The 13848-nt window shown below is 43.3% G+C and overlaps 1 protein-coding gene across 13 annotated transcripts in view; it reads right to left on the reverse strand.

Moving 5' to 3' along the window:
- Positions 1-434: 434 nt before the first annotated feature.
- The window catches only part of MEF2C (myocyte enhancer factor 2C), a 169697-nt gene continuing 156283 nt past the window's right edge, over positions 435-13848 (reverse strand). For 6 of the 13 annotated variants that reach the window (XM_033163898.1, XM_033163892.1, XM_033163896.1 and 3 more), the window contains 5 exons: positions 12223-12395; positions 9073-9096; positions 7848-7977; positions 6575-6710; positions 514-835 (listed from right to left, as the gene is read on the reverse strand). In XM_033163898.1, coding sequence (XP_033019789.1) covers positions 514-835; positions 6575-6710; positions 7848-7977; positions 9073-9096; positions 12223-12395 — 785 coding nt within the window. Of the gene's footprint in view, positions 836-6574; positions 6711-7847; positions 7978-9072; positions 9097-12222; positions 12396-13848 lie in introns of all 13 variants that reach the window. The other 7 variants (XM_033163904.1, XM_033163891.1, XM_033163901.1 and 4 more) reach the window with 7 other exon arrangements.

Genomic DNA, 13848 nt, shown 5'->3' on the forward strand with positions numbered 1-13848 from the left:
CTTGGTCACCCAATTTCTGGGTCTCCCAAAACATCTGTACATTTTCTATATGTTGCATAACAGCTGCTTTCTCTCTCAGTAAAGATCTGCCACCGTTGGGCAAAACGTTTCCTTTTTTTTCTCTTTTTCCCCACCTATTTACATGTAAATAACGTTGAACCTGCAACATGACACTATCTATTGTAACATACATTTTGCAAAGGAGCACAACAGTGAAAAGAAGTTAACCTTAAAACCTATTTTGTACAAGTGTTCTGTTGTACAACTCAAGTGCGAAGCTTATCTCAGCATTGCTGTTTATCTTTAATATGGTATCACTGAGGCAATTTAAAAGTACTTTTACAAAACAGAGTACCTGACTTTCCCCCCCCCCCCTGCCCCCACACGCACAGCACATATAATGCATATCGACCCCCTCCCGCCCGCCCTCTTTCCCATTAAGGTATAGCACACGCACACACGCACACACACACACACTGCAAGGAAAAAAACCCCTAATAGCTAATAATGTTATCATGTTGCCCATCCTTCAGACAGCCTCATGCGTTTCACAGAGGGGCTTTCCCTTTCGTCCGGCGAAGGTCTGGTGAGTCCAATGGGAGAGTGGAATTCGTTCCGGTGATCCTCTCTATCGCTTCCGTCATACGAACTACTGCAACTGCTCAAGCTGTCAACAGGGGATCTTCCAGCCTCGTGGCGCGTGTGCTGTGGGTATCTCGAAGGTGTGGTGGTACGGTCTCTAGGAGGAGAAACAGGTTCTGACTTGATGTTGAGGCTTTGAGTAGAAGGCAGGGAGAGATTTGCATTCTGAGATAAATGAGTGCTAGTGCAAGCTCTGTAGGAGGAAAGGAAACCCAGTTACAGACTGAGGAGGCAGAGCCCCCCCGGAAATGCACACGTAACACAAAACAACAGCTCAAAGACTCGAGGCCGAGACCAGGGCATGCCAGGAAGTGAGGAGGGCAGGGGGAGAGGTGATATTATTTACAGAGGCAGAAGTGGCTCCATTGCAGGGGTGGAGCCATAACACTAGCTGCCTGGCAATGGCAGAAGGGACGATGCGGCGGGGAGGTCAAGGCTGGGTGGGCTTGCTTGTGGGAAGGTGGGATTGGCACCACTGGTGCGCCTGCACAGCTCTAGCCTCCTTCTAGCCCTTTGCAGGAAGTGGCAGCAGGGCTGCTGCCAGGAAGCTAGTGTTGCGGCTCTGCCTCGCCGGGCCATTTGACCTCGAGGACGCCTTGGTGCCTGCCGGAACTGCAAATCACGATGGCCACTTTGGGAAGAGGTTCGAGCCAGGATGTGGCAAATTAAGAAAGGTCAAAACTCAGACCACACTTTCCACAGATAAGTAAGGAACAGTGACAGGAATCTGCACTCTGTACTCTCTAGTGCACTCAAAAGATTAACCTGGATGTGGGAGGGGAAGATGAAATCCCTGCTCAACAAAGTTCTTGGAAGATTCTCTGGTGGTTCAGATGTAATGCTAAACTATGGTTTAATGTTACAAGAATGAACACCAGCAAGCCTTGGACTCATGGGCTCTTTCCCTCCTCTCCTCCTCCAGCTTGTTGTATTTCAATAAACCATAGTTTTAAGTAATCAAAACTTGGAGTAGAGGTGAGGCGGAAGCATGGAAGCCCAGGCCTTGTTCATAAATGATGGTTTAGCATTACTTTTAAACTGGGTTATTATCTCGGGTTCTTCCAACATTTTAAAAGTAATTTCTCCCTTTTTATAACGACAGCCCTATCCCCAAGTCCTGTTTCAGAAGCTCAATAACCATACAAATGGAAAGGGTGGGGTGGGGCGGGCTATGGAGGGAAAGGTTTGCTATTTTTAAACAAAATTAAAAATACAGCAGATGTTGACTATTAGTGGTGGAAAGAGGGCCTGTGTGCTCAGTGAAAAATGGTGCCTAGGAAAATAGCATCTACATCTCTCTATGCCTATATATATATATATATAGCTACTTTTTTTAAAAAAAAGTGTGTGTGTGTATGTGTGTGTGCGTGCACACACACACACACACACACACACAAAAGCTGTAAAACTATTGTGTTTCAGTGGCGTCGTGGCCAACAGCCAACATGCTCAATAACAGAAATTACATCTGTGGAATTACTCTTTGCCTGCCTCTTCAGAGGAGGGATCAGGCTGCCCTGATTTCAGCTTGAAGTGCACTGAAAACCAGTATGACAAAACCAATTTGATGAGAGTCTGCTATGGGACGGGGCTGTGTGTGTGTGTGTGTGTGTGTGTGGAGAAACATATGTCAGCAATGGCACTATTCTGTCACACCCACTGCTCTACTTCTGAATAAAGCCTCAACCTGACAAACCTTATAGAAGTGTCGTGAGAGTAAATGAAAGATAAGAATTCAAAAGCACTCGTTTCAATTAAAGAGACTCGTTCAGGTTGGCAGTTGCAGAATGCGCAGGGCCACCCCGAGAGCCGTTTGCTCTTTGAATATCTCCCGGAGCAGGTGCATGAGTTCAATGGGAAGTACAAATTAAATGTTGACGGTAGGAAACTGTCTGATACGATAGCTGTGCGAAATGTCTAAATTAAAGTGAGATTTAATGCCCGCACGGTGGAGTTTCCTGCATCTAAAGGCGAAGACAGAGGGACTGTTCAGATGCTCTCCAACATGTTCAAGGAACCTGTGAGATGGGGGAGCAGGACTGCATCTTTAAGCCGCAACCCCAACAATATTGACTATGCCCCTCCCCACTTAGTCACACATCCCACCCCCCCGTGCCCTTTCCCAGTAACCCTGAATGCAGTTGGCTAGAGCACAGTTAGTGGGTGCTATACCCTTAAATGTTCAGTGGATATTGTAAGTGTTTATCTGAACAGCTCTGGAGACACTGACCATTTACACTGGCCAATTACGAGTGAAACCTTGCTCCGGAACCATGCATCAAACATAACTTTCAGCTTGCTCCTAATTAAATTTGATGTAGGCTTGATGTGCTTTGCACATGGTGGCCCTGTGTCAACCTTTCTGAGCATAGATTTGGTTGCTCCTTTGATGTGAAATGAAAAGTTATCTGCAGGGGAGGCTCCAGTTGCGCATGAATGTTTGCACCCGGCTCCGGCAATCTTAGCAGGACACCCTCCTGAGCCAAGAACCGGAGGATTGTAGCCAATATCTATCAAAATTTCTGCAGAAATGCAAAATAATGCTTTATCTCATGTGAACACATTTGTACTTGGAATGATGTGGTGATGCTTTTATCACTAATTGTCACAATGTTTAATAATGAATGGCTATTGTTAGGCAACAAAGAGAGAACGGAACGCTGCATGGGTAATTGCGTTCATCTGCCCAGCATTCAGCAGATTTTTGTCAAAATTGGTGCCGTTATCTTCCCAAACAGAAAGGACAAGTGTGTTGGCCCTACAGTTGCGATTGTGTGAGAAGCAAACGGAAGTGCAGCATTTCCTCTGATAGGCATTATATGGAGCTCCTGAAGCCAATAAACTAGAGATGCAACCCCACATACACTGTCTTGTGAGTTTGCCCAACAAGTTTCCCCCACCAGCTCAGTGGGGCTTGCTTCTGAGTAAACATGCACAGGACTGGGCCACAATGTAGTTAAAGTGATGTACCATTAGGGAAAGAAAATTGGTCAAATAAGTCACTGAAAATTTAAAGGCATTTCTTGATGCTGTAAAATAGCTTTATATAAAACATGTTCAAATCTGTAAAAGTTTTAAAACACCAGAATGATCCACTTACAATACACATTGGTGTAATAGAGAAAAGTGCAGGATGCACTTGTTATTTTCAGGACTTCTTATTTAGTCACAGACTCAAGTAACTCTTTTTTTATTCCAGTGTCTACTGTTTCTTATACCCATCAGGTTAGATGTCATGCTGGATAGGGCAGGTTTAATAAAGGTTACATTTGCACCTACAGATTTGTATTGTTTCAAGAAACTATTTTTGTTCCAGTGTAATTCACTCCCTCCCCCAATAGTATTTCTGTTGTTACTCTACTTAGTACGGACAGGCTTGTTGGTTGCCTCTCTTTCTCCCCAAATTTACCTGAGGGTGCATTACACTGCATTTATGGAAGGCATTGCTTATTTTTAGAACAAAGGAATTAATGCATTCTGAAATCTATTGAATAATCTCTGCTCCTTGAGTACCTAATGTTATTCAGTGGATCTGGTTTCTGTTGATTTCCAAATTATTTTTCTTAGTAATTGTCTGTTTCTAATATGTTTAAACCAGCCTACATACCAGCTTGGAGATCATACCAAGCCCAAAAGCTTAATATTCAGTTTCACTAACCTTTCTTCTGGCTTGGAAAAAAAAAAGCTCTTTCAATTCAGGGGTGTCTTGTGGGGTCACTGAAAGTGTGGTTAAAGGTTGCCCCTAAAGTTAAAGTGTGTTTAAAGGTTCCCCCTAAAGTGCTGGTTTCTGTCAAAGTTAGAATGATGAATAAAGAACAAATTTTCCAGGTAAAATTAGGGCAGTTATTTTATGACTACACTGGAAATTGAGGATAGTGCATGGCATTTCTTTGAAGGCTTGCAGATGGTTTAGCATTTAATTATTACCTTGCTTCTTCAAACAGACAGGCTTGTTGTTACATCTTATGGTGAGCTACTGAAAGCAATTTGTTCATTGATATTAATGCTACTCGGCACAGACGTTTTCAATTCTTACATCAAGCCTGTCCTGTTCATGGTATGTAGAATTTCAGATCATAAGAAAAGTCAGCACTTCAGCTTGTTTGTTCTTTTTCATTTTGTATTCTGCATTGTTTGTTTTATTACAGTTGTGAAAATGTGGTAGTTTGTGGAAAGTTTCAAACATTTGCAACAAGCTTAATTCCTATCAAGAAAGAGCTCTCCTGCAATAGCCACTAGAGGGCAGGAACGGATGCCCTTTAACTGGGAAAGAAGACTGAGCTTTGCTTGCAGGCATTTAGGTTGTGTTCCTAGAATGGAATTCTAAATAAGTGAAATGTGCTTGTACGAGGATGGCCAGATAAACACAAGGGTTAACGTCAGGTCTAATGGTGAGGTCACTCGGCAACACATTGAGCAAAGATACGCAGCAAACTGGTAGAGCAAAGTGTTAAAAAAGTTTGAGTGGTGCTAAAGCTTTAGTTAAAAAAAGTAGAAGAGAGACATATTAGAATTCTAATTAGCGAAACAACCTTTGTGTTAATAGACTGGAGAAGGGCTGGGATGGGAGTGGGAGGGGGTGAAAGGTTGCATTTGAACTGCCTTACCTGCATTCAGGTTTTGGATGTTTAAAATATGACTTTTAAGCACAGTTGAAATCGGGGGCAGATTAACAATTTGGAAACTGCCTTATACCAGAGTGCAGGCATAACTCTTAATCTCAGGGTCGTGGGTTCAAGCCCCACGTTGGGTGAAAGATTCCTGCGCTGCAGGAGATTGAACTAGAAAATCCTCATGGTCCCTTCCAATTCAACAATTCTGCGATTCTTTGCCCATTTCTCCCAGGGCTGTCTAGCCTGCCCAGCAGTGGCTCCCCAGAATCTTAAGCACAGATCTTTATTATCTGCAACTTAATCCCTTTTTTAACTGGAGAGGCTGGGGATTGAACCTGGAACCTTCTACATGCAATGCTCCCCCTCCCCAACTCTAGATCCTTAACCTCTGCAAATAGAAAATGATAGAAACTGCTGGACCTGAAAAGCACCTGAGTATTAAGCACCTGAGGGAGGGGAGGAAAAAATGCCACCCTTCACAAAGCAGCCCAAGCTCAGGTGCAGCCAACACTTCCACACCACGGCAGTTCAGCTGGAAGAAACTATGGGGCAAGCAAACTCAGTCAGAAGTGGGCAGGGAGTCTGGACACGTTGAACTGCACACACCCCAGGAGTTCAGTGTGACCAAATCACAGACATGTTGCATATCTGCACGATGTATCCATCACTGACATGTTGCGGGGCCAGCCAGTTTATTATTACATGTTAAACTTGGCTTTTCAAAGGAAAGGGGCATTCTCAGTAGCTTGCAACCAGCAGAACAAGTTTTAGAAGTGGGAATATGCAAAGGGGATGGTGCCAGGACTCCCAGGCTTCATTTAAAGACCAGAAGTGACTTGGAACTATTGTCTGCCAGGATGGGGAGGAGAAGGGGAAAGATGGCAGAGAGGTGGGTGTCGATTTATTCTATTTATAGGATTGGACACACCGACCTCCCTGCAGCCTCAACTCTCTCCCTTCCAGGAGGCAACAGTGACTGACCTGCTGGGAAACTAGCACCCCGGCTCTGTCTGTGAGCCTCATCTGACAAGGACAAAGCAGATTCTGCCTCTCTGACAAGGCTGTGGTCTCCATCTCCTCTGCATGTTACACCCTCCAGTCAGCATTTGCACAGGAGAATATGGATCCTGTTCTCTGATGCCTCTTGGTGCTGAGCTGGGCGACCCCTTGTTGTTAATTCACCCCGGACGGGACTGTGCTGCTATATATCAACTCAAGAGACAGGGGTCTGTCCCAGGGGAATAGCCATTCTTGTTTCACTCGGACCACCACGATGCAATATTCAGGAGTGCACAGCACTTGCTGATATAGTGACTTACCCCAACTGACTGAGGGCAGATGGTGGCATGTTATGTAGGTGTTGTTGTTGCCAGCCGGTTACTGAACCCAGGTGGAGAGCGCTGGCAGTGTTAAAGCCAGAGAGCGATGACAAATCTGCACTGCTGAGCGAGTATTCTAGGTGCAAGAACAGAAAACATGCAATTATTTAAAAGTCACAGAAAAACCTTACAGACCTAAGCATCTACTCTTTCAGTTGATAAGCCATTGCACCTTCACTACTCCTGTGATATCAAGCTGTATCCACTCCCCCAGCAAAAGCTTAAATTTGGGTTGTTATCTTGGGAAATAAATGCCAACTGAATCAGATTCTCTGTATTCCTGGAGGACAGTCAATTTTTGAATTTTGTGCATACATTTGTTACCATCAAATACAAATGTATGTTGAAACAGAAGCCAGCAATCCATTCACTCCAGAGTCATCTTATTGGGTATGGCTTGAAGTGAAAAGGGCTTATTGATGATCACTGGGAACTACGGTAAAAGTGAGACTAACATTGGCATCCGAGCTCACGGGTCTCTTGAAACAGCAACCTCTGAGGCTGGGATCTCATCAAGGGACTTCCTGTGGACTGTTGTATGTGCATGCCTTCAGCTCTTGCAGTCTGAAGACTGGGGTGAATTCTAGGAGCCCGGCCTTCAGCTTGGCCAGATCAGCAAAACGCTTCTGTACTTAAGGGTCCAGCGCTTGGAGATCCTGCGCTGAAGAGTGTCCCTTCCAGGTGAGGATTTAGATGCATCCACCCACAGCCCAGCCTGGCCCTGACAGACTGTGCAAACAGAAGGACCTAATTTCAAAGGTGAGATGCGCTGCTACCACTTTTCAACCGCACCTTTCTGCTGCACAAATGGATGCAGTGTGGGAGTACAAAAGAGGTACGACATGAACTGGACAGATGCACAGTGGAGCACATCAGAAATAAGTACCGAATTCTTGACAACCTCAAGAACTGGGTAAGCTGTACCTGATGCCTGGTGGTGAAAACACCAGTTTTAAGCTTCCACGAAAGCTGTAGAGCAAATACTGAAAATCCAAGTGGCTCACTTAAAGTAATTTCTTATTGTGACGCACAATAAAAAACACATCTCTCTTCCTATGATTCAGTAGACAATTTATTTATTCCTGCATTTTCTGCCAGAATGGCACTCAGAGATGTAGTGCACAAGAAGACATTTCAGTAGTACTGTCAATATCTGGCTTTTCCCTCCCCCCCCCCGCAATCTACATTGCTTGCATCTTATGTGGAAACTTACCAGTACCATATGTTGTTGAAATGGCTGATGGGTATCCTCCCATCCCTTGCCCTGGCAAAGTAGGAGTTGCCACGGAAACCACTGGGGTAGCCAATGACTGAGCAGACTGAGAGTTATTTATCCTCTGATTCTTTTAAAGTAAGTAAAATAAACATATTAATGGCAGGGTGAAAAACAGTCGAAATGAGCTATATTTAGGTGTCAGATTTGTTCATATGATATACGACTGTACACAAGATTTCACAAAATTAATCATTTATCGTTTGGCTTTTATGAACTCTGCCAATCCTTATGATTTACAATCTTTCAAGAGACCACTTGTCTCCATAGTAACCCATTACATCAGAATCTCCTAGGTAACCAAACTAGTAACATATAAGATTCTCTCCCCCCCCCAACCCCAACACACTAGTAAGCCAAAAGGCTATGATGATAACTAATTATATGTAATTTGCATTGTTTAGGTTTTCAAAAAAAATCTGGTTGCAAAATATTATTAAAATGATGGTATTTTATCCCAAGTCAGCCATGCTTCAAACAGGTAGCTCATATATGATAGCTTTGTCACAATGTAGAAGAGCACTGAATGCACACTTGATTGAAAGCAGTGCAGTGCAGATAGACTGTACATGTACATGGATGCACACCCATGTCACACCCACAGTTCCTGGCCCAGCAAGTGGCATGTGTACAGAAGCACGCTTACGCACACAGATCTCTTTCAGAGTGTTATATATTGCAAATAAGCAAGCCACAGTATATGAATGCGTAAACCTGCATGTTCACTTTCCACCAGCAGATGGTGCTGTGACCACTTCATTTTCACCAATGACAAAAGTTACTTGAAGGATATTTAAACTATTTTTGTGGGTTGCTTTTTTAAAAGGATAAGATGTTTCTTATATTTTCTTGGTGTTGGATATTAACATGCAAAAAATCAGCTTGGGATACTTAAATGTACGGAGCATTCAGTAAGAATATATGAAAGTTGGGGAATTTGGAAGATGAAATCCCTAGAACAGCAATATTCTTTCTAAACAGGAAGAGGATTCAGAATCACTCCCGACTCTTGAATTATAGGATCTGATAGAAAGTAACATGGCATTAAAAAAATATAATTATTCTGATAAAACTTTTCATGGTAAAGAAGCTTTCCTACTAGCTCAGTGAGGGCTGGCAAACAAACTGGTTTTGCATTACTAAAAGAGGGATCATTCTCACTTACCAAAAGCAGATCAACATCCTCAGACTGACAGCATAAGAAAGGAGGATGAATAATTAGCAAAAGCAGATATTCTAAAGTGTGCCACTTCGCTATTCTACAAGGCATAGATCTATTTCAAAGCATAGCCACTCTCTTTCGCTCTTAAACTGCCTACTCCAGAGTAATCTCACCATGCAGCAATAATCTGAGCTGCTCTCAGTAAATGATTTGAAGCTCACAGGGCCTGTCTCTGCTGAATAAAGCCTTGCATTTAATACCTCCAGACATTTGCCTCAAAGGTGAAGACCAGCTTTCACCCCAACTAAGGCTTTGTCTTGTCAATCCAGCCCCACAGGCTGCAAAGTACTTGGTTTTCAGAGCTCCGCCCCCCCCCCCGGAAGAGAACCCCTTGAAAATGTTCCCTGGGAAAAAAGCTTTTGATGGAGATGCTGTGGCACTGCCTAAATCGTCTGAAGAGCAGCCCCATGAGAGATTGTACTTATATCATTGCTTCAAGAGGGGAGTGCTGTATTTAGGGAGTTTTACCTTGAGTGCCAAATTTAATTCATAATGCATCATGCTAAGAGAGAAGATAGAACTGTTTATATCGCTTGCCATTTTACATAAAGAAAACAAATATTCTCTGCGTCACTTTTTTGTGCCACCTTGATTTTTATTTTTTAAAAAACCCCTCCTTTTAAATGGTAGATTTCTGGTAAAAGATTTACAATCCACTACAGTGGTACCTCGGGTTACATACGCTTCAGGTTATATACTCCGCTAACCCAGAAATAACGCTTCAGGTTAAGAACTTTGCTTCAGGATGAGAACAGAAATTGTGTGGTGGCAGCGGGAGGCTCCATTAGCTAAAGTGGTTTCAGGTTAAGAACGGACCTCCGGAACGAATTAAGTACTTAACCAGAGGTACCACTGTATGCTAATTTGTAGGGAATTAAAAGACACTAGCATGTCTCATGCACTTTTGATGGCTTGACGGTATTCTAGCTCTATTTAACATAATCTGAGGACACCAAATTAATAATGCTCCCCCCCCTTAAAAAACCAAAAACAACAGAAAGGATTTTCCCATGAAGAATAATTGCTGTTTATGATTATTGAAAAATGTGACCCTGATTCCAAAGTGGAAAATTTAAGACTTCACTTTTCAAAAAAAAAAAACATCACTTCTTGATGCCGTTCAGTGAAATAAAGAATCAACTATTGCTCTTCTGCAAATCTTTGGGAAGAAGCTTAGAAATTCCTATTGAGATACTAACAGATGAAACAGAAGGTGGAAGTTGTTGTCCAAAACATATAGGTCCAGTGCTTTTTTTCTGGGGGTACGTAGGGGTATGCATACTCCTAAACATTTTGTGAATTTAAGTTTGGCCTCACTGAGGGGCAGTATTGCAATATGAGTAGGGAAATGAGAGGGCCCATAAACATTTTTTTTTAAAGAAAAAAAAAGCACTGTATGAAAAATCACGACAGATACAGGTGTCTAGTGAAGTTGTAGCAGGCGAGCAGAAAAGGGTTGTAAAGACTGATGGCAGAAATGCATTCTCCCAGGGTGAGGCCAGAATGCACATTTTCCCACAGGGAGGTACGAAAAAGGCCTTCGTATGAGCCCTAGCAATAAGGGTAGGAGGAAGGCGCCTGTCGCCACTCCTAGGGAATGTAGAAAGAGACTTTGTGGCAGGGGAGGCTCCCATCCACACTAACCTACATGTCCAAGGCTGGGAGCTACAGTCCAACAACATCTGGAGGGCCACAGGTTGCCCACCTCAGCTTGTCCTGAAAACTGGGATTGCAAATCGGGATCAAATGCTGTTTGGCAACACTGTGTTTCTGCACGTTTCCTGGGTGTAATGACCAGCACAGGAGCCCCCCTTGGAAGTTCCTCTCCCTCGGATGTTTGGACAGTGGTGGCCCAGGAGAGGGCCAGCCCCTAAGCTGTGGAATTCCCTCTCCATAAAGGTGTATCTGGCTTCCGCGCTGTACAGCTTTTGGTCTGTGACACATGAGATGCATGTTTTCAGGGCCCACGCAATTCCCCTGACTGTGATCTGTTTTGATTTTGTTTTAGTCCACCCTGGGACCTGCTGGCAAAGGGCAGCTATTAGATATAACAACAACAACAACAACAACAACAACAACAACAACAACAACAGGAAGAGGAAGTTGTTAAAAGGGAAGAGCTGTAGCTCCATCATAGATTCCAGGTTCAGTTCCTGGTATGACCCTGCCTGAAACCCCAGAGAGCTGCTGCCAGGCAGACTTGACAAAACTGAGCTATGTGGACCAATGTTCTGACTCGGTACAAGACGATTTTCTGTTTCCCTCCTACTTAACAGCTCAGAGCATGCAAGGGAATATACCCGTTTTCCAGGCTTGTTCGTGTAGTATCAGACCATAGTTTGATGTTACATCTTGTGTTTTAAGGTTTATTAAGCATGTTAGTGGAAAACATACCACACTGCAACCCCCATTGATTTTAAAGGTGGAGAATGTGTGGATTTCACACCACATCTGTATGTTCGCTTTCTTGAACAGCCGCCCCAGTGGTATTAAATACACTAGGAGAATTTTGGGCTTGATCCAGCGGCTAAGGCTTGTCAAGCAGCTCTTTGATGGAGAGCCATGGGCTTTCTATCTACCACTGCTCATGGTGAGGCAGGCTTCCTCAATCCAAGCAAAGTGGTAAAACAAAAAGTAGGAAAGAAAAAGACTTGAAGAAAATAAATACATTAAAATTGAAAGGAGGGAGGGAGGGAGGGAGAGAGAGAGGGAGAATGGACCTATTCAGAAGACAACAAAATTTATTTGAAACTACCACTAAGGCCCTCTGCTATCCAGAATCCCAATAAACAGCCCCACTTTATGTACAGGGACTTTGATTTCATATGTGTTCTGAGAAGGGATAATTAATTTGATTCAGAAACAATGTAATTCTTAAGTTTGATTCAGGCTTTTTACATTAGATTAGATACATTTTAATTAAATCTGACTTTTAAGTCTTTGCTTTGATTCAGTTTGCTTGAGCAACTCCCTTTTTTAAGCAAGGAAGCCTTACAACAGAGAAATTAGACAAGCCCTTGTGTTCCATCCCCCATGGCCTTAGTGCTGTCTGGGAAGTTTCTATCTTGAAGGGGAAGGACGAAAATGTGTTACCACAGATGGCATCGTGTTCTTGCTGCCTGGTGGAATCAGCACTCGGAGATCTGGTTTGCGGTTGTTCATTCCCAAGTTCATGGGAGGAGGAGACTTTGCTTGCATATTCTTGTTCAAGTTTCCAGGTGAGACCAGCAGACCTGGTGAGTTTCGGGGGTTGCCATACCCATTCCCTGTGGAAATTTGAAAAGAGAGAGAGAGAGAAAGAAAACGATAAGGAGAGATGGGGACTGAAAAACGCTTCCTCAGTACGTAGGCTGACACTCGAATTCAGTTAACAACACTAACATGCCCCCAGAAATATTGCAATCTCCTGTAAAGTGTATATTCGGATTATTTCAGTGGTCCTGGAAGAAGAGACTGCAACATGGGGTGGTTGCAGATTTCCCATCCCATTAACAGCAGCACAAAGTGGAATATAGTCAGATATTTGTCACTGTACACAATCCACCAGAATGTTCTCTTGCACCTCTTTCCTTTTAAGAAATGAGAGCCACACCATCTCCTGGCAATGAACATGCACAGGTCCCGTTTATCTCAAAGAGGCATGCATAAAAGAACACCCTGGCGGATTATGTCCCATGTTAATTTGTGGGAGTAGGAGGAGAGGGTATCATTTGGTTTTCCCATCTCAAAGCCAGAGCTATGCAAAAACACCTGAAATATAAGAGTGCATATCACATGGAGGACACCAAACGGCACATGGATGATAAGAAGCGTCAGATGACGGAAAACACTGTGCTCTTCTATGAAATTGTGGCCTCGGTACCAAGTGGAGCAATGGACTTCAAACGATTAATCCTTCTAAACATTCCCTAATTCAATAATACACTGACAGAAAAGGCAGGTGGTCCCATGTCACCATTATGCTGTGAATCAACCATACCAACAGAATCAGAACACTTGCTAAGCCACTGAAACACATAGTAGCCAAGAGTGATCAGCTGCCAAATATATTCTGCTAACACATGGGAGCTGCAACAAAAGGTTGTACGGTAGTGCGGTGCTGTTGCCAGACAGCCATGCCCTTTTCCAAGTTACATGTCCTGCATGGGACAGTTGGCTTCTGTTGGAGTCAGTCCCTATTTCCCCCCAAAAAGTTTATTTTTCTTCTTCTATGAGTTTTGGAACCCCCTGAAATCTATCTCTTGCCCTTCAGTGGTTCCACTTTAGCTACAAAAGGATCAACACCTGAAGTATGAGTTTCCTGTTGGTAAATAGGATTATATACTATTCTCTTTTTGACCATATGCAGATCTAGAGCAGTTCCCTTATTCTGCACCCCAACTCTCCACCTCTTTACTGCTATGTGGATACAGCCTGAGGACAGGACTAGATGGGCCCCTGGCCTGATCCAGCAGTTCCTTCTTATATCATTTTTTGCTGCTTCAAATTAGGCAACAAAATGCCAGTCCTTACTTTTGGCCATTGTAAGGAGGCCAAAAGTAAAATTCACCACCGTCATCAATTAAATTTCTATCCCATCCAGAAGGGCAGAAAACAACATAACAGAATTTTTTTAAAAAATCAAATACAAATACTTTAAAATAGCAATGGCGTCCTGTGTAGGGAAAAGACACCACAGATTCTTCAATGAGAAGCTGGGGAAATATCTGGTCAGCCTTC

Source organism: Lacerta agilis, chromosome 11 (genome assembly GCF_009819535.1).
Source record: "Lacerta agilis isolate rLacAgi1 chromosome 11, rLacAgi1.pri, whole genome shotgun sequence".
In the NCBI taxonomy this organism is placed as follows: Eukaryota; Metazoa; Chordata; class Lepidosauria; order Squamata; family Lacertidae; genus Lacerta; species Lacerta agilis.